Source organism: Poecile atricapillus, chromosome 6 (assembly GCF_030490865.1).
Source record: "Poecile atricapillus isolate bPoeAtr1 chromosome 6, bPoeAtr1.hap1, whole genome shotgun sequence".
Taxonomy (NCBI): Eukaryota; Metazoa; Chordata; class Aves; order Passeriformes; family Paridae; genus Poecile; species Poecile atricapillus.
The window spans coordinates 28,421,266-28,448,493 of record NC_081254.1 but is presented as its reverse complement, the minus strand read 5'-3'; the positions used below and the strand labels follow the sequence as shown (position 1 = coordinate 28,448,493).

Below are 27,228 nucleotides of genomic sequence, written 5' to 3'. Positions count from 1 at the left end.
CATTAGCCCTGCTGCCCCAAGTGCAGCACAGGGCATCCAACAGCCACTGGCTGGCAGGGAGAACATCCTTCCCACCACTGGAGCTAGACCATGGAAATAGCCATCCCAGCCCCTGGCCACAGCATTTTGGTTAACATTGTAGTTAAGAGGTGCTGTCATTCCTTTAGGACTGGAAGAACTGCATTGTCTAAATTCCCAAATCCTAAAATAAATTTGTAACTGCATCTATCAAATTAAAAGCAGCTGCCAAAAATGGCACTTGCACACATGCACTTGTGTTGCTCAAAGACCCCACCTGGCTTTGTGCAGCAAAAGCTATTTAATCCATATGCTGGCCATGGGCTGACACTGGGGAATGCTTCCTGCTTGCCAGACCTTCTCTTCTTATGGGAATATGCCCCTTTAAATCAGAATTTTCCAAATAGTAAAACATTTGTGGGCTACAAAGTCTTAGGCATTAGGGCAGGCAGAGCTGACTTTGTGGTTCATCCGGCAGGGGAAAACTTGTTGCTGACCCAGGGACCTGAAGAATTTGTCCTTTTAGAGCCTGCCTAATACCAGGTTTTTCTGGCTTCTGCCTGCCTGTGCCCCAGAGCAGCTCAGAAGGGAGGGCAGGGTGCCCAGGACTGCTCCTGCAGCAGCTAAACTTCAGCTTTGGTGTCTGTATCAGCCAAGAGGCGACAGTGATGGGAGGTGGGCTGAGCAACTGCTGCTCTGAGCCTTCTCCAGCCATCCCACTCCAGCTGGGGGTGTCCACCACACAGGCTGGAGGATCAGTGTGGATGGTGCCCAGGCAGGAATTGCAGGGTGGACGAGTCTCTGCCATACTCTACAGCTCTATTGCAGACCTCAGACTTCTGCTCAAAGTTGTTTATTTATGGCAAGAACTATTTTTCCTCTCAAAAACTGCCAGAGCTGGGATTATCCCACAGGGGTAATTTGCAGCTTTACCTTCAAGCCCATTTGGGCACAGACAGCTCTCATTGAACAGCATCAGCTCCCTGCCCAGATACGATAAGAGCTTGGAGCTGCCTCTCACAGAATCTCCTCATTTCATTAGGAACAAATCAAAGCACTGAAGATGCTCCAGATCACAATTTCTGGTTAAAACACCACAGCATTTTGTGACCTTGCTGGTGCAAAGAGCCACTGAATGCACTGACCCATGGAGATGACACTGAACCCGTGTCTGCTGCAGCCTCAGCCCCCTTGGCACTGCTCAGGGATCCTGCATTGCTTTTGTGCCCTCTGTGGGATGTCCAGGGCTCTGGAGAGGCAGGTGCTGTATCGTGTGTGGAGCAGAAGGCACTTGCTCAGATGCTGATGGAGCCTGGCACTGTGTTCCCATTCACCCAGACACTACTTTGGTTTTCTCATCATCTCATGCTGATTTCTCCAAGTAAATGTGCCTTTTCCAAATGTCCAGTAAATCAGTGGTATTGACAGTCATAATAAGACTTAAATGAGAGCAGGACTAAGTGAGGGCAGCAGCCCTCCTCTGCTTCAGGGGAGCACTGGCTATGCACTGGGAGCAAAGGCTGAATCCTGATCTTACAGGTTGATGAAATGTGTGTGGCTTCACAAAACCCACCTGAAAAGGCATTGACTGCACACCATGAGTGACACTGAGCTGTGCCATGCTGAAGTGGGGTTCAGGGAGGCTGGAGGTGCTGCCAGGAAGCCCCCAGGAGAGCCTTTGACCAGCTCACACAAATCCTCCACAGAATGAAAATAACTTCTCAGATGAGACCATTGTCACAGAGGGAGAGGTTTCTTGAGCCAAATTGCTCCCTGTGCAGCATTGTCACTGTTCACACCAGCATTCATGAGGGTTAAACTGAAGGAAGAGACTGAAAGCGAAAGCCAAGTGTATGTTGCTTTCAGACTTAAAATGCCCAATGTAAGAAAATCATCAGTTATAGAACAGCCTGTGTTAGAAGGGATCCACAAGGATCATCAAGCCAAACTCCCTTGCCACCCTTCATTTCCACAAAGCTCTTTTCCAGTGAAGGGACAGGATACTGTTATTTCTTGAAATATCCATAAGAGGCCCAGCAGCCCCAGGGAGCAGCTGGTGCTGGCAGGATGGAACAGGCAACACTGACACAGCACCTTCACCCTCACCCTGAGAAGGCATTTGGGGCATTTCTAGCACCATAAAGCAACTGGAAAGGCAGAAATCAAGCCAAGTGGAGTAAGACAGCCCAAAATACTGTTTAAAAGGAAACTACTCCAATGCCCAAATACTCTCCCATTAGACAGACACTGTCAGAGCAAAATCTGTCGAATGCACCTCTTCCAGATCATTTGTGAAGCTGGCCCCATTAAATAAATCCAGGAAGAACCAGCTGCTCCAGCTGAAGGTGAATGATCACATGTAGGTGACATGCCAGCCAGGAGATCAGGACTTAAATGGATGTGGTTACTTATTAGTTGTAAACACTGTTGAATAAATCTAAATAAACTCTACTTATTTATACAGCATTCCTAATGTTGGTTGGATGTTGCCAACTTTAAAATAAAACTGAAGTCAAGCAGGGTAAATGTTTTAATGCCTCTGTAGATATAATTAGCATGTGTAATATGTATATACAAATATACATAATATATGTAATTATAGGTATTGGTGTTTGAGAGAGCTGTCTAGCCAGATGGAAGGAGTAAGTATTGAAAACACTGCACCTCTGCCTGCTAGAAAGGGGAGGATGCTTATACTCACTGGAATAAGAAATTGGTAGTTCCTGTTTGGGAAAAGGAGTTACTGTCCCACATTCCCTTTCTGCTGAATGGATTTAATAGCCAACTTCTGTCTTGTCCATCCACTTAAAGAAGGATTGGGACTGAAAGTATCCAACATGCAAGGGCAAAGCACTGTGTATAAACTGCAGCTGCTGCAGTGTGTTCAGTGTTCTGCAGGTCCTTTTTGGCACGCAGCAAAGACATAACTCAGGAGATGAGGCAGCTCTGGCCCTCTGGAGCACCTCTGAGGCCCCAGCTCAGCACCTGACTGGGTACATGACTGCTCCACATGGCCATCAGTGCAGGGCCTTGAAGTGTCCCCAGGCTTTAGTGCCATTGTGCCAAACACCAGCTTATGAGACAAGCTCAGGCAGGTCCCCACACTGCGATTAACACTTAGAGACTCCCAACATGGCATGTTTATTAGGGGTCAGTTAGTTGCTCTCAACACCCTGGGCCCAGAAATTCAGCCATCTGCAGCAACCTTTCCTTTTCCATCCCCATGGGGGTGTGGAGGAGAGGGACAGGCCTGGGCTGACAGGATGTTCACCAAGAAATTCAGTCCCTGCAAGGTCCTCAAGCACAGGTGGTCAAAATGCTGGTGTTGGGGGCTACATTTTCCCTGCAGTTCAGGGATTATCAAGCTGAGGGCTAAACAATGTGCTCTTCTGCAGCTCTCCCTGGCATGGCTAGGTGCTCAGCCCTCTGAGAAAAGCCAGGCCATTAAGTTAAGCACCTCACTTTAGTCGGTTTGAACTTTCTGTACCTTTGGGAGGGGATGGATGAGTGCTGTGCCTGGGAGGTCAGAGAGCAGCCAGCAGCTGACATGCCGAAGGTCAAATCCAGCAGCAGCTGCAATGTCAGCCAGGGCTGGGAGCGGTCAGGACCATGCCCAGGACCACATCACCACCCCAGAGAATTTCAGTTGTGCCTTACAGAGTTCAACTACTCACCATCCTCATAACCCATGGCACAAATTTTGTTTTTACAAATAACATTTGCAAATTAAAAATTTGCAAAAGCTCCAGCAGTGTCCAGAGATACGTAGCTGGATTGAGCTACCACCGCAAATGTGAAAGGAAATGCACCTGGAATTCATGACATGGAAGCAGGCGAGGCAAAAAGGTGTGGGAACCTTTGGCACCAATGGTCTTCCACTGGGGTCTCCTGTGACTTCTGATCCACCATCCAGAAACAGTGAGAAGTCTCTGGCCTGGGGGTAAGGTTGATAGAGAGAAAATATTGAACAAACGGATATTATTCTGTTCAGTGGAGTTAGTTAAAAAGTGGAAGAAAACTTCACCAACGTTCTTAGCTTGCTGCAAAAGGATGGAGGGGGAAGGGGGAGTCTTGCCTCCCTGACAAAGCCCGCTCCGTTGCTGGATTTTGAAATGAATCAATATAGAAAATGAGTCCGGCAGCCAGATGTCTGCTTTCATCTCTCTGCACTGGAACTGGAATAAAGCCCACAAAATCTCCACCAAAAATACCTTCTTTGAAAGCGCTTTGTTCGCGGCTTTGCGTCTGCGGGGAACAAAGGCAGCAAATGCGAGGGTCTGATGCCACCTAAAGGCCGCTTGAATTTTCGCCTCCCAGAGGCTCTGTTTCACTTTGGGACTCTCAACTACAATTTCAGAGTGTGAACTCTTGTTGGCCCTCCAGTTCCCATCATCAGGCTTTGTTTTGTTTGCGTTTAAGTTGACCAAACTTGACTGTTAAGTTGACCAAAGCTGTCCGTGCTGTGTGGTGCTCCATGTGAAAACCGCTTTGTGTGTTTGCATTTACTGCTGGCACATATAAAAAGTACAACTACTGTACCCCAACACTTCCAAAGGACAAGGCTGTACAAAAATACAAGTTTTTTCATGTTGTATTCTGTCAGTCTTTTCTCTTAGAAACCTAAATTACTGCTGGCTTTGAAACAGAGATTAGAAACCGTGGTGAAGGGCTGAGCGATGTTTATATTGAGGATGGGCTTTCCACTATTCCCCCAAGAGTCTGTGCTAGTCTGGCCAAGCTGCAAGTCTGTGACAGAGCAGTTCCTGCAGGCTGTGTGACAGCCAGCGAGCCAGAAGTGCCCATCGTCACTGAATGCCCTCCTGGTGTTCCCAGCACGCTGCTGTGCCCGCAGCAATGCCCACGGCCAGGCTGGCCACGCTCCAGCTGCCCACACACACGCGGCCAGGCAGCTTCTAATCAGCGCCTTTCAGAGCCCTGCACCTCTTTTAACACGCTGGGTCTTTGAAAGAACAAACACCAACCCACGCAGCAGCCCCATGGGTGAGGGGATGTGTTTCCCTGCCAGTCTGCAGAAAGGAAGAGAGGGAACATCAGCGCTCATGTCAGAAGTTTCCATCAGACCCACACGCACAGCATGGGACACTGTGGCCCTTTCTCACTGTCCTTGGCTACTTCACAGTACATCCTCTATGAGAAGTTTCCACAGGCTGAAATAGTGAAAACTCAACAGTTTTGCACACTGGATATGTAGAAAATAGAAACTCCTCAACTACTTGCCCCAGAGATGACAGCAACTTATGCCACGTGCTCAACTGGCAAAGCAGGAGAAGATGAGTTAAAATGGCCTGTAACAGCCCTAAGCATGACATTATTCTGTCTCCTTGTGGCATCTAAAGCCTGATACGCCTCATTCTGCAGATTCTGCAAAATACAGTTTGCTATGTAACACTTATTTCCAGAACAGCTGGAAGTCTGTAAAAGACAACAGGCAATCACCTGGATGTACAGCTTTATAAATCCTTTTCCTTTCAGTGTTCTTGGGTGGTAGCTTGCATGCAATTCCTCACTACTCTGTATTGGTCTCTCTTGGGTTAAGCAGCCTAATGACAATAATTATTTCCTATCATATTAATGATCCATTTTGAAGCTAATCTTTCCAAGGGCTCCTACTTCCCAAAACTAAAGTTTTAATGTTTATTATGCCTGTTACAAAGATTTACTGTGAAAGCGTAAGATTTAAGTGAAAATGAAGGGTCTGATGTGGTTTGTAGACTCTTGGAATAAAAAGAGCCTAAAGAAGAAAATTGTATGTGCCCTTCACCTTACTGTGGATGCTCCCCTGTGTTGATACAGTGTCTACCTTCACATCAGTGCAGCACTAAGCAGAATGTAGATGTTTCTGGAGACAAATGATAGTCAGAAAATTACTAAAATCTCGGTCAAGATTTATTTAAAATGCTAGACCACAATTACCCTACCACATGGGGACCAAGTTCATCACACTGTCACCAGACTCAGAGGGCTGAATTTTGACTTTCTTGTAAATAGGAACAAAAGGCTGATTTGTGGAAGGACAAGGAAAATAAACATTTGTGCAGTCCTTAAAGACATTTCACAGAGTTGATACAGCTACAAAACCAAAATACTGCAACTTCTGCAGCCTCAGAGGCTCTAACATATACCATATGTTGGCAGGGCGTGACACAGATATCTTCAAATAACTTTGCATTAAGCTTTTTCTGTAAGAAAACCTTGGTTTTCTAAGTAATTTTTTAAAAGCAATTTCTGTGAGCTGTTTTACCTTGCTCTGTACTTACTCAGCACTAAAACCACCCCAGTCCCTCATGCTGTCACCTGTGATGCCTGCTCAGAACAGCTGCCTGGCAGTGCCCTCCCTGCCTTTTATCATGGGCCTGTCCTCTTTCCTCTGCAGCACCTGTGACAGAGACAAAAGCTGTTCAATAGCAAGATGAGGTGATTTTCTTGCAGAGCTCAGAATAAGCACAAACAACAAGTCTTCTCCAGAATAAATTCTTGAGAAGCAATGTGCATAATCAAAACATCTTTTCTACTAGCAAGAGATGTAAGTGCATAAAAGAAAGGTTGCTATATGAAATCCATCTATTTAAAATACTGTTTATTTGTGATTTAACATTAATTAGCATTACATCTATGAGCAATTTCAGATAACATTTATATATTTTCCACAGGACACAAGAGTTGGCTGGCTCATTCTTTATGCCAAAGCAAGTAAATAGAGGCATTAGCAAAAGGTGCAAATAGTTCACGGTTGCATTTTAAAAAATATTTATGCACATTGCATTCATTTAGATATATTTTTAAAAAAGTTATGAAAAGCGTAGTTCACAGGTTACTGTTTCTACATATGTTGTAATACAACACAAATAATGTAGAACATAAAAAACAAAGTAAGCAACTGAAAGTTTCCACTATGATTAAAAACACTGATTCCAGTATTTAGTGACAGCTAGAAAATTGTTTCCAGGATCCATTCCAACATTGCATTATCACACTTACACGGTCAAAGCTAACCAGCCCCTGAACATGCTATAATCAACATTTTTGCATGCCAAACCACTCTCCAGCCATATTTAACAATTATATATTGTATAATATTTCAACCGGTAATTTGGGAATCACATGGATCTTAAAAGATGTACTTCTTATTGTGATGACTGATTTACAGACATTTGACACAGTGAAGAAACCCCTATGTTAATTTCTATGTTTAGTTTGTATTTACAATACAGTAAAAGTACTAAAATGACAACACAAGTAAAAATGAGTAAGTGGCAGTACCACCCTTACCCATGGCACTAGGCTCTGATTTGCTCTGGGTTCATCCAAAGGACAACACAGATTCACGAGACCCTTTTACAATTTGAATGAAACTGAAGAAAAAACCCAAAGTGTTGCACTCTGCATGAATCCATACAAATTATTTAAAACATCTAATATGGAAATGTCACTCTGCTGATTTAATAAAAATATCCCGCAATCCATATCATATATTTAAAAAAAATAATCACCGAACTTTTACTTTCTTTGTCTCCTCCTATTTCCCTACTATTTCACTTTCCCTTTTAACATTTTTGTTTCCTTCATTTGGTTATGTTAAGAGATTATTTTTCTTCATTCATTAGCAATACCATGAAAGAGAAAAAGAACAACCCACAAATAATTTTTAAACATGAATCCAGTTCAATTTTATATGCTTTTATCCTTTGATTTTGAACTCCCTGGATTCCTGAACTATATTAAGTATACTCTAAACCAAGCATTCTTAAATACACTCTAACTATTAAATGCTTGGTTCACATGCTTATAATACCTTTATACTGAATGGTATACAAACATTTGAACATATAAAATCTTCTTTTTGTTTTGCCAGTTAAACTAAATTATCAATGTTAAGTGTATAAAATCCCCCTTCTTGAAAAATAAGGGTTTCCCCCGCCCCAACTGATAGAATAAAAAAGAAGTCTTCAAAAATTATATTTCACTAAAATGAAATATTTGGCAAAAAAGTTATTGAATAATGGAATTCTTTAGACATTTTGTATAATTCCAAATAAACTTTCTCTTACACAGTTTTTCCCCTAGTATTATGTGCCAGTGTATAATATTTTTATATGAGCTAATCTTAAAAAAGATGTAAAGGTGTGCTGTTAATACGTACCCAGTCAAACAGGGGTACAGGAACATAAAATATATGGTCAAAAACCACAATACAAAAATGTATGATCTTGTTTCCAAATGAGACAGCAGTTTTAAAAAGTCATATGATCACTCAACAGTAACTTTAATAAAGACTTTAACTGTACTGAAAATTTTCAGGCCTGCAAAATACTCCAAGCAGAACTTGCTGCTGCATACTGTGATGGTATTTGACCTTGCTATGATGGTAATTGAGCACCTGCCAGTGTAGTTCTACATGAAACTAATCAATGTTTCCAACCCTCATAGCAATTTTGTACACAGCTAAGTGAGAGATGAATTAATTTGCAATTAACATGAAAGGCTTTTTTTGTTTGTTTGCCTCTTTGTTTGGTTTCTTTAAAGCAAAACCTCTTCCAGTTTCTACTTGTTTAGGTTAAAAGTCCAGTTACTGCACACCCCTAACGCTACGCCGTTAATGGTCAACTTAAATGTTTAAAATGTGCAATGTCTCCTCACAACAGAACTGCACTTACGCTTCTACCTTCTCCTTCTTTTTACTCTTTTTCAGGAAGGATGGGGTGCGGAATTTCTTCTTTTTCTTTGAAGGGGATTTGGAAGGCGACCCTTCAGGGGACAGGGCCTCTTCTATCTTTTCAGAGCCTTTAATGGTAATCTCTACGCTCTCCACAGTACTCATGGTTAACTGACTGACCCTCCTGGTGAGATCTTCTTCCGTGTCATGTGCATCTTCCTTCCCGTTCACCACCACAACTGGCATCTCCACAGATATTAGGTTGGCATTCTGGGTGTAGAAATCCTCATGATTTTCTGAAAGAGCAAGTGATTTTGCAATTATTTATGTACACTTTCATGCAAAAAACCCAGTATTGAGACAAAGCCTGCGAGTCTGGACTGTGATCCAAAGAATGAAACCCAAAGCGCTTAGGTGTGTTTTTTCCCCAGTATCCACAATCTTAGTTGCTGTAGACAGACAACACAGTCAAAATGTCATTAAGGGAAAATGGGCTGAAAAATCTGACCTTATCTCTGCCAGGTGCATGCACAGCTCAGGCTCTATAGACTATATACAAATATAGTCTACACAGCATACACAGCCTCAAGCACAGTCAGAATTATATTTTACTGCAAGAGACTGATTTATGAAAACACAGCCATTCCATACAGAAGGCATTGGAGAACTTGCCTTTTAAAATGCCTACTTAGACTTTTGGAAAAGTCTGAGGCAAAAGAACTATTCTTAACACTTTCAGTAAAATGAAGTATTTGCTCCACCTGGCTGATATCTAAGTTTCAGCATGCCCTGAGTTGTTTTCTGTTTGTGAGAATTATGTATTAGAAAAAATTGGGAAAAATGGTTTTCTGGACAGAGTACCACCCAAACTTTGCAAAAGAGGGCTCCTTTTGACTCAGTTGACTTCATGCAAGTGTGAATGTGCAGCAGAAGAATTGAGGACTTGGGTTATTGGAGCCCTTGGCACCGTACAGAAATTGCATGGAATACCTTCTAATCTTTCTGGGACATTTTGCGGGGATTGAGTTTGTGACTGAATTTGTGACACAGATGAACCGTCATCTGAGAATAATTCCTGTTCAGCATCTGCAGGACAAGATGTAAGTTAGTAGCCAAGCAAAAGTGAAAATCAAGCAAGAGTGTCAGTGCTGGTGCTACAAGATTTACAGATCTGCTACAGCTTTGTGTTGCTCATGCTGACAACAGCACGAAGTTACAATACACAGTTGAAACTCTAAATAATTATGGATTTATCTGCTAAAAATTGGTATATATTAGTTCCTTATTAGAAAGCATCAAAAAAGGTGGCAGAGCTGCATTCCAAGTAGCACGCCCCACAGTTTTATCTCATCACAGTGTGCTGGTACAGTAAGCTATTACACTATAACCTGAGTGTGACATACAGCAAAGTTGTCTTATATAGCAAAGTTGTTTTATTACACAGTATTAGCAAAGAAGAATTCACACCAAGTGTTACTGTTAAAAATTAAAATTAACCCTGAATTAGTAATTATCTATGGAATAGTAGTATTGGAAGAAGATGTGAAAAGTGAAAGTAAATGAGATTTGCACGTTGAGAGAACAGAAGTAAAATTAGAGAAGCCAGAGCCAAACATGTCAGTAAACTTTTGCTCAGTTGGGCACAGATCTGAGCTACTTGATCTAACTTTAGTGTCAGCTCTGAGGAGGAATTGGATTAAGATGACCTTTGTGGACTCCTCCACCTTATGTTAGTCTATGATTTTGACACAAAAATTCATCATAGTTATTTGTGTTTTTGTCAACCCCATTTCTCTGCAAACCCTTCATTGCTTTAATTTCAGCACTAACTAAAGTAAAAGAACAAACCACATTTAACAAAAGAATTCTAACACCTCAAGGAATGATTAGTTCTAAGCTTGTTGCCAGCAGTATACACTAATAATTAACATGTACACAATTTTTACAGTAGATATTTTCAAGCTTATTATTAAAATGTAAACCCCAGCAATTCAAACCACACCGCTGACCTTCCAACCCCTGCTGCCTGCGCTCAATGGTTTTCTTGTACTCTTCCAGCTCCTTTTCAGTGAGGTGGCTGAATGGGTTGGGTGGTGCCGGTGGCGCGTGCTCATCATCAAACTGCATTGGCTGGGAAAGAGAAAGCCACAGAATTTAACAGTTAAAAAATAAGAAGCAACAAGCAAAATGTGCAGGCCTTTTTTTTGTCAAAGTTTGGTGACAAAATTTTGGCCAGGAATACAGAATTAAAACACAGATGTACTAACTGTTGGATAGCTGGAAACTCTTAGAAGTACAGAACTCCAATTCCAATTCACCACGATATGTTGGATAACCTTATTAAGGATAACTGTAGTGTTTGGAAGTATATTCTATTCAAGAAAAGATTAATATAGGCAGGTAAGAAATTGGAATCCCTCTCTCCCAATAAGAAGCCTGTTTCTAATGAAAGCTGTCTTCCACATGGTCAGATCCCACCTTTTAAACTTAGCTACTTCTGGGACTCAATTGTTATCTTAAGCATCACTTCCACAGACTAATGAAGGCTATTTTTGGCCCCATGCATTCTGAAGTTCCTCCTCTCTCACTTAAATGATCTTAGACAAAGATCCTACTTCATTAATATAAATGGCGGCAAACTTGACATGCACATCTCAACTTGAAACTAACTTTATAAACCTTTAAACTGAATCACACCTCTAAAACTGGCATAAAAATAATCAGTTCTAACAAAACATTTAGAATGAAAATGGCCCAAAATTACATTTGAAAGACAGGCAGCCAAATTAACCTGAACAGCTGTAAATCAGTTAATTATGTTGTACTCACTGAACTTGGCTTTTTATCCACAACAATCCCTGCGAGCAGCTGCGACTGAGGTCCTGCTGTCTTTAGGTCATATCGGTTTTGTTCCCTTATCTATAGAGAGAAAATAAACCAGGTTAGAAAGAGATATTTCTCTTTAACAAATCCTATGCCCATCAGCTTTGCAAAGTCACTAACACAGGCAGCAGTGAATGGCTGGAGAATCAAGCTGTGTGCTACTGCACCTAAAAATTAAGAACTCTTCTTCCACCTCTGAATACACAGCATATGTTGTTTGGCTCTTTCAGTACTCACAAATATTTACCCCACTCCCAGCTCTTGCAATTCATTTAAGCCAACACCCAACACTTTGAAATAAGCTCCCAGGAATGGCCCCTGAACCTGTCCTCTCCAGCTCATAAAGGACACATGTTCAGCTATTGGAGAAAACTTTGCGGTCACAAGGGTTGGCAAAGTTTTCCTTCTGTGAATAGTTAATTGTTTTCCCTAAACAGCCCTAGCTTCTAATTGTCAGAGCTTAAGAAATTGACAGATCAGATATAAATACCAATACAAATCATAATAAAAAATCCTACAGCAGAAAATTAGGAATAAACGCTTGATGAGCCAGTGACATGCATGAATTTAAAAATCATTGCCTGGGACATGTACTATTAATCTCTGGATGATTAGAGGGTGCCTTTCCAGTTCCAAGGAAGGGAGTTGTTCCTTCTAAATACACTCAGTCCCTAAGGACACTGATATAGTGCTTTCCAAGAATGAAAAAAATATGCAATCAAATGAAAAGTGTCCTGAATATCTCTTAATATAGTTATCCTGAGGGTGGAGTATTTGGTCAGTCTGATAATCAGTGTCTTTCATACTGGAAGGGAAAAGCAGAGAGATATTTCTGTTTACAGAGAGGTCCAACAGTGATCTCTCATTTTCTCTTTTTTACTGCCATTAGAAATTCCAGCTTAACAAGCACTAGGAAAAATAAAATGGAACAGAGCAAGATTAGAGTCTGAGATTGAATCATGATGCAATTCTGTTAGTGTTGACACCTAATTATCTATTAATAAAATGCTAAATAACAGGGACTACCATTCCAAATCTATAATTTCCATAGTTAACGCTCATGCTTCATCAGATTATTGCACTCAAAATTTAAATATATAAATATTGCATACATATCTACAGATTTTATGTATATCACACATTTAAATAAGTTTTTGGTGCCAAAAATCACATATAGTGTAAGAAGCTTCTTAATAAAATCAAAACATTTGATAATGTTATTTTACTGCTCTGCTGATTCATTACTTGAACATATAATTGTATTTGGAAATGTTACATTTTTCAGTTCATTACACTTCTTTTTACCTTATTTCTCTTTTCCAACACTTCACTTGGGTTTGTGTTTAGAGGAACAAATTGGTTTGGATCTTCAATTTTGATTGGCGTTCCTCCACTAGTCTTGGAGGAGTCATCAGCTTTCATCCACTTCAAGAGAGGGGGAAAAAAAAAGATAGAAGCTAGAATATCCAGTATGAGGGAAAGGAATAATTCTCTGTGTTATCTTACTGTTAAAAAAGAGGTATCAAGAAAGAACTTTCTGATTTTAGTCTCAATTTCACACAACACCTAAAAAATCATCCCAACTCCTTTACAGGTTTGTGTGTTTGCCCAAGAGGATTTAAGTTGCCTTGAACATGACTACTTTTTGTAAATAATGACATACATTCCTGAAAAATGCAGTGTTAGCTGTGCACTAATGATGCTGTATTTAAAAAGGACCACAACTTCTAGGAACTGGCACGTCAATCCAGGGCTCTTGTTCATGCAACCAACCTCCACCTCTGCTGACTACACATTGACTACAGTTTTTTTCCCTTCTCAAGCAGGGTTCTGAGGGTGTTTTTCCCAAACTCAAGCTTAGAAACCTGCCAGCCTGCCAGCAGGAGGAGCTGGTGCTTTTACAGTTGTACTGGGAGTAGCTGAAGAGCAATAACACGCTCTGTAGTCCCACGAGGGCCACCTCCCTGCAGGCTGGAAACTAAGTGTAAGCATCTTGCTGAGCTGCAGGAGAGGGAAAATCTTTATCATCATTAAAAGCCTGTAGCACGAACAGACCTTTCAAAAGCTGTTTTCAGTAGGCTCACAAATAGAAAAGGGGCAGCAAGAGATGAATTAGAGCTCGTGTCTCCCTCATGTAAAAAAAGAACAACCCACGGGTGACTTAAAACCTTACTATATTTGGTGGATAACCAAATATAGTACAAGATCGCACAAGAAGAAGTGGTAGAAAAGCTGTTTTCTACTTCAGGAATGAGAAGAGATGGTTAGAACTGTGAAATCATTGTTAAATTTTATCATAAGGTGTTAGTTACTATTACTGTTAACCCCTCTCTTCTCGAAGAGAAGAGGCCCATAGTACCGACCTCTGAAAAGCCTATTTTAATTTGCTCAATAAACTTATTTGCTAATCCTATTCAAGATTTACTAACATAAACTGTGCATAACTTACTTTCAACTAGGGCAAAACCGAAGTGACTGTCCAACCTATCAACCTACCGTGATCTTAGTCCTGGGACTGGTTTCCCCATTCCAGGACTCCTCAGGCACATTAACTTTCAAGTATGTGTTTGGAGAATTCAGCCATCTTGTCTTCTCTCTCTGTTGCCTCTGTGCAAGGAATTTCAGGGGGGAAAGTGGGACTGTATCATCTTCAAAGGAAAAGGCAGTCACAGTGGCTGGGATCTCAACATCACTCTTATGTCTGGGTTTTTCCCTGACTAATGGTTGCCTATAGGCATAACCAGTTCTGTATCCCTGTGGAGGAGGAAAATAAGAAAATAATGTTAAAAAAATTTAAATAAAGATTTTTACTATTAAGTTACTATACATTTGTAAGATGGTGGGACAAAATTGAAGCTCAGAGCATTATAAATTCTTATTAAGACAGAATACTTCTGTCAGAAACAGTATGACTAAAAAATTATTTTCTTTATAGAAGCTAATCCTACACTTAAAACCTTCCAGGACTACATAGATACCATCAGAAACATGCTCTCACCAGGTTGTCCAGCATTCTCATGAGTGCTTCAAATTCTTGCTCCCCAACTTTCCATTTTTGTTGTGAAGCCATATTAACTCCACCTCCTCCCATTGCTGCCACAGCATGTGTGGAAGGCTTGAACTTCTGCAGATCCAGTAGTAGGAGATTGTCTATCCCACCTGCTCCAGCTAATGCATGAACCTAGAGACATCAGGAAGCATATTTCCTTTGTGAAAAAGCTCTTGTATTCTCTGCTTTTCTGAATTTGCAGCAGGAGGTTGCGTAAATACATGCTGCGGTTACTTCTCGGGCTAGTTTTCTACTGTCCAAAAATGTATTAAAATATATAGCAAGAGACAGCTAAAACATTGTATCATCTACAGTGCATCTAATGATTGCAGTTCAAAAAAAAACCAGATTCAAACACTTGCTTTAAGAGTACCTTAAAAACATCTTTCTGCATCACAAGATTAAAAATCTTTCATTACTCTAGCTGTTTCAAAATGAAAGTGTGTCTGAACTCAAAATGAATGGAGGGCAAGGAAGGAAAGGAGTGGGAGCCCACCATTTGCACATGCAAATGCCTCTTTGGGAGGACAGGATCACTGGAGAACAAGAACAAAGTGATGAAGTTTCTGGGGATGGGCTTAAAACTTATGAAAGGTGAGAACACTTTCAGTGGTCTCCATGGGTTATAGGTAACATCTGGATACCTAACCAGGTGGCTAAAGTAAGACAAGAATGAAAACAACTGAATTTGCGATTCAAGTTACTTTTAAACACGCCATCCATTACTGTTGCTCTAAAGACCTTCTTTTAATTTGGTTTCACAGATCTGTGATCACAGAGAGAAGCTTCTTTTTTTGTCACAACATTCAGTAAAGGAGCTGGCTCTCAAGAGATCTTCAGTCACACTTCCCCATGCAGTGAGTACCAGCAAATCTATTATCTGACAGATTCCCTGCATGAGGCTCACTCTGCACAGCATGGAACAAAACCTTCCGTACCCTTCCCAGTGTGACACTACCGAGACTGTGTCAGTGTTCCTAGAATCAGTATTTGTGCCATTCCCTTGGTGATTCCCTTGGTGATTATTCCAGGCTCTCTTTGACCAAGTACACAGGACTACTAGATTCTACAACTCCAAAACTGTGTAATGTAAGAGATCTTCCCTTCCGGGATATAATCTGTAACTCTATAGTATAAGTGTTTGAAATTAAACACAGACAAATTCTCTCTTACCTGTGTTTCACAGGCCAGTTGCACATTGAAAATATAGTGGAATGCTTCTTCCAGTGTCTCTCCTAGTGCTACCACACCATGGTTTCTCAAGACTAACACCTAGTAAATGAAGACACTAATGTTAAATGGTAGAAACTGGAGCAGGACATGAAAATTGTTTATGAAGAGCATAAATGAGGTTTAATACCTTGCAACTGGGTCCAAGAACTTTTTGAAGCTGAATTCTCTCTTCCTGTTCATCAAGAGATCCTTGGTAGTTGTAATAAGCAACATCTCCCAGAATCAGAGCCTCTTGTGATATGGGAAGGATGCCACACTTCATAGAAGAAACCTGTTTCATAAAAATTAAATGCTGATAACTAGGGAAAAATGAAACTCTTAAAACTCACATCTCAACCACCCAAGCCTTAGCAGGGTGTACTTTGTTAGAAGAGAGACAAACTCCATAGAGAAAGCTTTGAAACAACCCTCCCCACCAGTTTAATTTGCAATAGGGTAACAGAGCTGTTGCTGGGTAGTCTGGTAGACTGGGTCGTCTAGAGACATATATATCGAAGAAAATTTTTGTGTATTTTATTCATGCTTAATTCTCAGTTTATTTAATGGTTTATCCTTCTTTCTCACATTTATGACTTCAAAAAGCTAGTATAAAAGAAATTATACATTCCTTTTTACTTTGTGTATATATATATATATATATGCATTTCTAGATAAAATAGTAAGAATTCAGTTATTTCAAACCAATTATTTCAGGCCTCCTTGCATTTTTATCATTATTATACAGACTATTTAAAGTTTATGCTAACTATAACATTTAAATACTGAGGTAAATCCAAACTAAGTGTAACTACTAATCAAACCACTTAAAAATGGAGCTGCATAATGCAAATTAAGATGATTTATGCAGCACATTATATTATCTAGGATGCTATAAATGAACCCTGTGTAAACTATTTGCTTTACAACCTCCTCAGCCTCAGTACAGTAATCTCTGAGCATCAGTTTATTCCGATGCCATTCCACTGTGATGGCCCAGCCCTCTCTCTCTCTCTGTTTGATAACCTCACACTTTTATTTATCTGTGCAGAGTCGATATTAAAACAAAAATGAAACTGCTGTGAGAAGAAATATGCCCTAAGTTCATAAGATAAAGCTGTTTTCTTTCAGTCTGTGCCAAAGGAAGACTCACAGCAGCCGTGGCAGGGGTGTGTATGTGTATGACACATCTGACGTCGGGGCGGGTGGAGTAGATGGCCACATGTGGGCTGAAGCCCACACTGTCAATACTGAGAGCTGTGCTTCCCTGGTCCACTACATCCCCTAGGATGTTCACTTTAACCTGAAAAAGGCAAACAGACAAGTGATATTCAGAAAGTTTGTGACAACTTCAGTAATCTAGAAAATACCCTTCCCTTCTTATTTAGCACCAAAGTTCCCCACACACATTCAAGGCTCAGAGCACAAAAAAAGTAGGAGAGCTGCCATGAATCTGTGTGTCAATAAACCACCCTGCTGTACTAGCCCTTGATAGCTGTTGGAAGTTCAACCATGGAAGAAGTCAGGACAAGACCCTGATACAACATATATTCTACTTCAGTCTAACCGACCTTTCCTTGTTTCTGACTTTCAAAAATGCATTTCATTAACATTTCCTACATTTTAAATATGAAGATAATTCAGAGCCTGAGAAATTTCCAGTAAGAATATTCAATGCACAAGAAACCTTCTGTTTCATTCAACATTAAAACAGTAATTCCTGGATCACCAAAAAACTACAGCAGGGTCATATGTCACGGTATTTTGGTTCTGTGTTTTCTATGTAATAGTATCAATCTCATTTTGGTATCCCTTTCACCTTGAGGCAGTTTCTTTACAGATATGCACTGACATGAAGAGCATATGGCAGGCTCTACACCAAAAGATGTGTGATTTGGCAGCTACCACTGCCTAAATACCAGCTTGTAACTTCACCCAACTCATTTGCTGGGCCTGGGGAAGATTATTTGACTTTATCTCCTCACTTCTAAAGGTAAGAGGTGATTCTGATAACACTACTCCTACAGAGTCATTTCACAGGTATTGCCACTCTCTCAGGTTATAAAAGGCTACTGCTACACCGATGCTACTGGTGAGCTTCATCAGACAGGAAAACAAAACTTTGCTGCTCCACACTGAAGCTGGAGACAAAGAAACAGAAAGTAAAGCTAAACCCAAGAAGAAATACTGGCAACAAAAGGGGCTACTATCTAAGCAGTTAATCAGCTTTTCATCTGGTGGGTAAATATTAAAAAAACCCAAACAACTGCATAATTACAGTTCATTTAAGCAGCCACAAAAGTATTTTAGAAAACAAGATGAGCCTTGTTGGTTATTACAGCAGGTGAATCACATACCAAATTAGAAGCTGAAGCTTCAGAAAAGGACAGCCCTCTTGGAATGATTAGAATGTGGTTATGTTCTTTGCTTACTCTTACCTGCAAAGGAGACAGGAAATGGATTACTGATCTAATTTACATTAATCAGGCGGAAAAATAATTTGAATGAATAGGTGAGACTCTAAATAAGTTTTTTTGCTCTAAAATACTTACTGTGATATAGGTATTTGGCAAATGTGCCCACCCAAACAAGTCAGCCAATCTATATAAACTGGCTAACTTGCAACGAGTAAGTTTTTCTCCCTTAACAAACGAGGAGGTATCTACCCCAGGTAGGTCATTGATGGGTGTAATCATTCCATGGCCTGAAAAACAGACAAAAATAGATGATGGCCAGTTGGACAACTAAATATATTTCCCTCTATGCCATGACCTTCCAGATGCAGTGTACTTAAATGGTTAGCAAAGCAGTACCAGCATTTATGAGATTGAATAAAGGTTTTCCTGAGCTGTCTCCTGAATCAATATCCTACATAGGACTGGAACTGTCCTTTAAGACATTTGTCAATAATGAAGTATTTTCACATGTTACTTTGAGGTTTTTTGTTACAGGAGAAGATATTCCTTGTGGACTTCTGACACCAGCAAAACTAAACTGAAGAGATATCTCAGTCTTAGCATTTCAATTCAGTCACAATGAAGAAACTAGGATTAGTGCAAGAGTTCTCAGACCCTTACACAGAAGGTATCACCTCTTAATAGAGAAATCATGAAAGTCAATTTCTCTCTTTGAATTGTGACTACACGAACATACCCTTCTCCCCTTCATGAATGCATGATAGCCTTTTGACAGCCCACAACCTTTGCTTAGAGAGGAAGTTAAGAGCAAAAGAGGTAAAAGTCATTTTGGTTTTCAACAAACAGAGGGTGCACTTTGAGATCTGTCCCCATTGTCTCTGGCAAATGCAGCAGAGATGACAGTGGGACAGAGTCTCAGTAACCAACATCTCAGTTCACCAGAGATGTGAACACGAGGTTATTTGAGCTCTCTGTTCTCTTCCACTTGTTTTGTTAAATAAACCCTGAAGTACCATTTTGGGACCAAATCTCCAAAGATGATGAATGCTGACAGCTGCCACTGTACTTCAGGCTTGTAAGCTCCCATACGAAGTCCACCCACAGAACTTAAATTGACTTGAATGTCTCAGTGCTTCATGACTTGGAAAGAAGAACTTGGGTGTTAACTGCAAAATCCCAGTGACATCTTTATAAGTAGAATGCAGACTAGAATCTGTTCTTAACTCTGGGAGCTGGTCATCTGAGAATTCAGTTTGCTGGGGTATTGTCCCTACCTCAGAGTTGGTTTTGGTTGTTTGTTTTTTTAAGTAATAATTTATATGCACGAGTAGAAAAATAAACTACATAGTAATGTATTTCAGATCTCAGTTTATATTCATATTAAATTCCTAACAGTTACAGGGCACAAAATACTGTTCCTGATGTCAGTTCAACTTTTATTTACAAATTATAGATGATTTTGATGATTCCAACCATTTTGTATATCATTATACAAGTCAAAAAATTTGAGAGAAAGAAGCCCAAAAAGGCAAGTTAAGGCCACCATCTGCACTACTTCACAGCTGAAGCAAGCTCTGACAGGATTTTTATTCAAGGAAAGAGGAGATCCCAGCATTCCTAAGCCTTAGAAACAATTAAAAAAAAAAGCAAAAGCAGTTTATGTATAATTCACTTACTGAGTGAAGATGAGGAAAAACCTGTAAAAGTGCTCGCTGTAATGTATTCAGCAATCTGCTGTAATGCAAGCAGTCCAGTGGGGTTATTGCCCTTCTTCATCTGTTCTTGAATAAGGCATTCCAGATCTTCTCTAAAAGCCTGTAGAAACATTTGAGAATCATCACGGAAACCTGGCCTTGATAATCTTATTTCTGTTATAGGTGGGGCTGGTAGTTTTGCCTCTTATTAATGTTACATGAAACTTCCCCATAGACTTTGTTTTTAGCTGTTTTAACTTTGCCAGACTTAATCATCCGACCCAAACTTTGTAAACTAGGTACTAGCAATTTGGAGGGCAGAAAGGAGTTTGGTCACTGAGGATTTACTATTTCCCAGTACATGACAAGATAAAATATATTTTTTTATAAATGATTAAACCCATTTTTATCAGTAATTAAAGCATTGTCCATGTTTTGGAAGAGATACTTGAAATTCGATCAGGAGGTGTTGCTTTCTCTGCTGGATATTTTTTTATAATGTAATCTCTCTGAAAACCCATTCAAATTTGATAAAGTTATAAACAACTGGAAAACTGGAGCTCATCCATGCTCAAGTAATATCACAGACAGGCAAAAACTAGAAGGAATGCTATCTTTTCCTTCCCCAAAGGGAAAAACCCTTCCTTCTTTTTCTGAATAAAGTGACTTCAAGCCCAAGAGATAAACTTTTGCAAAATATATCATGAAAAAGTTTTCATAGTATCAAATTTAATATATTATGCACTGTGGACAAAGCCTGTTCCTTTGGATGATAAACAGATTAGTCCCTACCTACAACACACCACTGTCCTAGGACCACTGCAGTCCTGACATTCCTGGACTACAGACTAAAGACAGACTAAATTCTGTTCCTTCAAACTTATGGGTTACATTTTTTAGCCCTCTCATTACTTTTTGGCAGCATCTTTCAGCTTTTCCCCAAACTCACAGTACCCAAAGCTGCACACAACACAAACTGAGGTAGATTGTGAACATTCCTCCTGGTTCCTTCCAAAAAGACATTTGGTGCCTCTACCATGCAGCTGGCTCCTATTATAACTCCACACTATTCCCTGTAGGTAATTGCTCCTTTCAGTTTGCCTTCCTTGGCACTGCACTTGCTCTCAATTAAAGAAAGAAAACAGTTCTATATGACAAATGTAATTTCTTCACTGAATTTTAATTCAGTCCTTCAAAACACCCACTCTGTTGGGCAAAATCCACCAATCCCTTGGGTCTGTTCACCAACAAGTTCTGATTACTAAGAGAGAGTGCTACTGAGCCCCACAAAGACATCCTCAGGACTCTACTTGATACAGCCTCCTCAGCTGGACGGTTGAGTCTCCATGACTACTAATTACCAACTTTTCAGGTATCCGTGCTCTCCTTTGAATAATTTTTTCAGGATCATGTCCATACCTGAGACCTTCCAGATTTCCTTAAGTAAAGCCTCTAAAAATTCCCACCCACTCTGAATGAACCTGTTGTACAGATCTCTCAGTGTAGACCAGAATATTCACGTGGCATCCCGCAAACAGCTGAACAACCTCTCACCAGCCTGAAGATGCACAGGCAGTCAGATTTTTCTCTTTTGTGGCTGCTGTTGGTAAGGTCTATGCAGCAGGAGAAAGGAGCAGATGAGGAAAAGGAAAGAAAAAACATGGAATTGAGAGAGGAATGGAACCTTCTTTTACCTCAGGAACTTCTTTTTCTAGGGGAAAAGTAGTGGAGGTCAGGGAGCAATGGCCATAAACTGAAACATACAAAATTCCAGCCCAACATGAGGAAGAACTTTAGATCAAGGGTAGCAGAGCACTGGACCAGGCTGCCCAGTTCTCTGCATTATATTAAATTATTCCTCCTTCAATTCAACAAGAACTATAGAAAATACCTGCAAAAACATTAATAGTAAAGTCTCATTAGTCATACTCAGATTTCTGGAGTTTTTTTTAAACCTGTACAAGTAATGTTACTTCTATAGCAGCAAAAATGTAATATAATATATTTTGGGAAATTTCTGACAGAAAGACTTTTTTGTTTACTGCATATTGTATTTTTAATTCTTCTGCTTTTTGGTCGTGTTATTTTCATTCATTCTTCTGAGCCTAATTTTGCACCTTAATGCTAACAGCAGTATGTTACACATTTTCTCAGACTATTAGAAACAAGTATTTAGTGTTGTATCAACAGCTTTGTTGAACCAAACAAGCAGCTTCCCTTAAAAATAGTTTTAGAAATAACAGAAGATAGGTGAGAGCCAGGAAAGTGGCAAGTATGGAGGTTAGGGATGAGCTATAAAGCAAGTGAGAATATTGATGAAGTGCATGAAATCAAGTAGGCAATTTATCCACATGCCAGTGTATAATGATATTTTCTAGCAGCCTTCAGCCTATCACATGGATATCTATGAATATTTCAATACATTTCATTCACTGCTACAGACCTTTGAAACTTGGAACTGTATATCCTTAGGTAACCATCCCACATGTGCTAACACAACCTTCTTCCATTTCTGGTAATCCCAGTGGGCTTCTACGAAGGGCACCACCTTCTTGTGGTCCACAATTTACCTTTAATAAGAGCTATTAAAGGAGTGTTATTTACTGGGTATTTATTTCACTGCACAAGACTGATTTCTGTAAAACTACTAGATTACAGTGTTCTGATTCTGGGATCTGACCAGAGCAGCAGGAACCTGCTGAAACCTAACAAGAGCCTGGAGACCAAGTAGTTTGGTTTTGCTTTAATTCATGAGATTGTGATATATTTATATATGTGTGGCATTACACTTCCCACAGTGATCAAGCAAAAGTCATACAAGTCACACTGGAGAGAGATGCTTTCAATGAGATGACAAACGTGCTTCTCTGGCACAAAGCAGATATTTTTCAAGTGGAAAGGTCACTGGTAACTTCAGATATAGTATTTGACAAGAAAATGCTGACAAAGGAAAAACTGTGCTGTCAGATGAATGAAAAATTATGTTATTCAGCTGTATGCTCAGCATTGCTCAATCAAGAGAAAGTTTCAGCCCTGGGACTGTAGTAGGCTCGCTGGGTGTATGTGTATTGTTTTGTTTGTTTGAAACCACAACAACTTTTGACATGAGACACTAAGAGCAGTGACTTTTTACAGTGGGGTACAAGTCCCAAAGTGAGCAGCACAGCATCTCATGGCTGCCCATGATCCTGCCAACACAGCTGGACTCCGACACCTGCAGGTGCCTCCACACAGCAAGGATGTAGCCTGGATAACCCATCCCTCTACAGCTGGGAATCATTTCCTGTTTGCACAAACATCCTTCTGCCTTCAGGGACCCCTCACCTGCCCAGCCAAGCATCTGTGTCCCCCCTTGTTTGTGCTGAAACAGCACTTCAAGCATCAGACTGAAGGTTTGCATAGGAAATATCCCATGGTATGAAAACTGGGCCCATGACAGCTACTGGAAAGAAGGTACAGTGACATTTCAGACAAGATACACAACTGGGAGGATGCTGAGTAGGGCTTTTATTTTAGACATCCAAGTGAGTAGCCTGACCTTGGTAGAATGCAGGCTGCTGCTCTGCTTCTACCTCGCCCACCTTCCGAGTGCCACTCCACCACTCTGCTCTAAGACATGAATTTCCCCACAACCCACCAGTAAAAATTAACAGGGCAGCTCAGCCTGTTCCTAAATCTGTTTCCATAATTCCACTCTTTTCCAAAACTGTAGTCAGCCTTTTTACACCAGCTTAGTCAGCCTTACATGGTACTGCACAGCCTGCAGAACATGCACAGCTTTTCTTGATGGAGTCATTAGTAGAATGATGAGGTCAAAGTCTTTCTAATATAATAAAATTACTTCACCAGAACTATTTGCAATCATCTTCCAAATACACATCATAGACTCAGGCAGTTTAGATGGAAAAATCTTTCAACTTAGATCTGCAATTGTTCTCTGAAACTCAAGAGTGAAATTAACAAGCTCAGTTCTGACTCTCTTATGTCCATTTTCTTTCAGAAGTACAGTCTAAGTGTGAGCTGGCACTGTAAATTTGGGGTTTTAAGAATCAAAACAACATTTGCATGCACCAGTTAACAACTAGTATTTTTCAGTCAACATATGCAGGAAGAACTAGAATAATAAACTTGCTAGAATAATCTGTTTTACATGGATACACACATATATAGTGCAGAATAATGATGTTTCAAAAAAACTTGGTACTAATCTCTTCATCTTGCTAGGCAGCTCTCTAAAGATGTTAAGAAGTACACAGGCTTATAAGCATTTGGACTATCTCTGCTGTTTCTTTTTTGTTGACCACTGATTTCTACATGTATCCAACTCAAAAGAAGTAGAAATAAAGTAATAAGCAAATAATAATGGTATACAAGTAATCTAAAAATACTCCCTACCACTGCAAACCTTTAAGAGGAGAAAGCACATGCTCACATCAGGACTAACTACAGTAATGACCAGTTTAATGTCTTTCTACAGTTAAGTAGCTAAAAAAGATATGTGAGGCCCCTACCTTTCATAGCAGCAGTGCTGTCAGACTAAAAGCTTCCAAATAATATAAGAAACCCATTCAACCATTTTCACTTTTGCCCATTTTGATCATAACTTCTAATATCTTAAATCCATTTTTAAAAAGGGCATAATTCAACTTATCTAAACATGCCCAGACAGAGTCTCTAAGCCAAATCTCCACCACTGAAGAAAAGCTTCAAAACTTAACTGGTATTTTGTCCTCGAGAGCGAAGAGACGTTAATTTTGGTTCCTGTGCTGTAAACACAGCTGCTCGGGAGAGGAAGACCTTCACCAAAACAGCCGACACCGCTCCTAACAGGCTCTTTCAAGACTGAAGTTTAGATACAAACAGCCGGTGCCCTAAGTGGAAAAGGGTGGAGTTGGCCACAAAAAAACCGCCAGTGAGTGAAGGCTGGCGGGGAGAAGATAAGAGTCACAAAAAGCGTTTGTCAATGCTGTGAAAGAGAACAAGGGGGATGGGGCTTCTGTGTTAAGACAAGAAGAAGCAGCCTCGGTAATAAGGAATTAGCTAAAGTTATAATAATCTCTTCACTTGCACTGAAGGGTAAGGGTACCTGGGCTGGATTTAGTGACTCAGCTGACAGCAAGGCGGTCCCCACACATAGCTCAGCCTGTGCCAGTTTTTCCAGCTCCTCTAACCTGGTGCACACTGGCTTTCCTCCATGAGCTGCAGCAGCGTTCACTCCTGTGATGAGCGGCCTAGAGATACCCCATGATTACAGCCAAACCTGAAGCACTGAACTCCTTTGTCAAGCCCATCTCCACACAGCCAACTCCCAGAGCCAGCCACTCACACAACTGCTGCACTGCATGGGGGTCTGGGTCCCTCCCTCGTGCTCTCTCATGGAGTGAAACCATACCATACATCTTGCTAAATGGAACGTAAATGAAATGTAATGAATGTAAATGGAATGTACAATGAAATGTAACGTGCTAGAAGAAATGAAATTTTAGCTCGTCAGGGGTCTCACGCATTTCTGAGCATAATTAACTGGGTTTTTCAGTAAGTGCAGGATTTGGAAGGGTGGGAGCACACGCACACATGGTGAGGAAGCACTGGGAGGGATGACAGAGTTCTTGCAGGGTGTTCTGGATGCACCTGCTCCTGCAGCCAAGGAGAAGCCACCAGCCAACCTTTCCAAGGTTCTCCAGGTATTGTTCAACATGTATCTATTGGCATTTACATCTAATGAAAACCACAATTCAAACTAAGTGTAATGGAGCAATATGAAAATAGATGGGAGTAAAGGGTAACCCAATTTTATAGTAAGAAAGCAAGGAAATTTTCATGACGTGCACTTGTGGTACAGGACATTGGTGTGAATTTACAGTGTACCTATACATGGTAGAGATTTCTTGGGTCCTCACAGAGATCTAGTGGATGGACTTGATTTGAGACAATGTTACCCTGACCACAAATTCCCGCTCACTTAAAATGCTGTCACAGTGCACAGGGGATCTTTAAGGGACGTTTTGTAGTATGTCTTCAATAATGTGTCAAGTAGGGCTCTTGCCTCTGGTGAACAAAATGCTGCACACGTTGTATGATGAAAGCATGAAATTAAATAAGCTATTGCAGTGGGAGGAGAGTCATGACTTCCCAGCAGGATATCAGGAAGATGTCAGAGAAGACAAAAGCCAGAGCCAGGAATGCAAGGTGAGAGGACTGCCCAGTGAGAAGGTACTCAGGTGATGTAAAAGGTTGTGAGTCCTTTGTGACCAAGGGGTGGGGCTTCTGAAGGATGTGAAAGGCATTTGAACATCTGAGAAAAGAGCAGTAAAAGCCAAAACATATGAGGAACTGAAAGGACTTTGATATTTTTAAGAAAATAAACTACCCCAAAAGGGAGTGGTATTGCAAAAATACTGGATGTTCACTCAATACAAAATAAAGTAAGCTAAACAACTGCAAAAGCTGGAGAAAAATAAATTAAATCATCTTTCATCTCTGTCCTGATGGTTTGAAAATAACATATCCAGGAAAAAAATTCAAGTGTGGGTGGGATTGCTTGTTTTTGAGGAGAAAAATCTGCCTGCATGCTATATGCTAAGGCAGACCTCTGAATAGAAGAGTTGCTAAGCTGTATAGTTATCTCCCCACTTTTTTTTGGGCAAGACCAGCTAGTGTGGGAGGCAGGGGGGTGTGTACATGTACAAGGCAGGAAGGGAGGCACAGTAGAGATGCACATTTTTAACCTCAACATAACCCCTCAACATTTTGCAGTCCAGACAGTTCGACCTGAGCCTTCCTGCAATGGCAGAGTCAAGCCAGAGTGGCCCTGAACACCCTGCAGAGTCACGATGGGTTAGTACACACTCTCTAGATCCGACATGAAATTAAAATAAATCCTGATGGGATCCTGCCAACACAGAGCTCAACTTAAGAAAAAAAGCCCCAAGCTCCAAATAGCTATGTTTTACATGTAAAAATAGCCAGCACATATCCAGTGCAGCTCAAGAAGCCACACAAAACTTCACTGGTAAATTAAAAACATAAACTGCACATTTAAATTCCACAAACCAGGCATTTTTATGTTTACATAAAACAGCCTTTCAACTCATCACTTCAGACACAACTTCTTACATCAGTAAAAATAATGAAGTATATCTCATAGATAAGCACATCTTTTGTATAAAAATGCATCCTCTCCCATTTCTACCTTCACCTGTAGCTTTCCTTCCAATACCTCAATACAAAGGGATGGAAGGCACTCCCCAGTGCAGTCTAAGCCCTGACCCTAATTTCCTGTTA

At 40.5% G+C, this 27,228-nt stretch overlaps 1 protein-coding gene across 4 annotated transcripts in view; it reads right to left on the bottom strand.

Annotated features, from left to right (window-relative positions):
- Positions 1–6,599: 6,599 nt before the first annotated feature.
- ADD3 (adducin 3) overlaps positions 6,600–27,228 on the bottom strand; it is a 92,441-nt gene continuing 71,812 nt past the window's right edge. For all 4 annotated transcript variants that reach the window (XM_058841232.1, XM_058841230.1, XM_058841231.1 and 1 more), the window contains 12 exons: positions 19,927–20,065; positions 18,386–18,537; positions 18,191–18,271; positions 16,987–17,136; positions 15,985–16,128; positions 15,798–15,896; positions 14,574–14,756; positions 14,072–14,329; positions 12,881–13,000; positions 11,522–11,611; positions 10,702–10,822; positions 6,600–8,988 (listed from right to left, as the gene is read on the bottom strand). In XM_058841232.1, the coding sequence (XP_058697215.1) occupies positions 8,690–8,988; positions 10,702–10,822; positions 11,522–11,611; positions 12,881–13,000; positions 14,072–14,329; positions 14,574–14,756; positions 15,798–15,896; positions 15,985–16,128; positions 16,987–17,136; positions 18,191–18,271; positions 18,386–18,537; positions 19,927–20,065 (1,836 nt within the window). In that variant the 3' untranslated portion in view covers positions 6,600–8,689. The remainder of the gene's footprint in view (positions 8,989–10,701; positions 10,823–11,521; positions 11,612–12,880; positions 13,001–14,071; positions 14,330–14,573; positions 14,757–15,797; positions 15,897–15,984; positions 16,129–16,986; positions 17,137–18,190; positions 18,272–18,385; positions 18,538–19,926; positions 20,066–27,228) is intronic.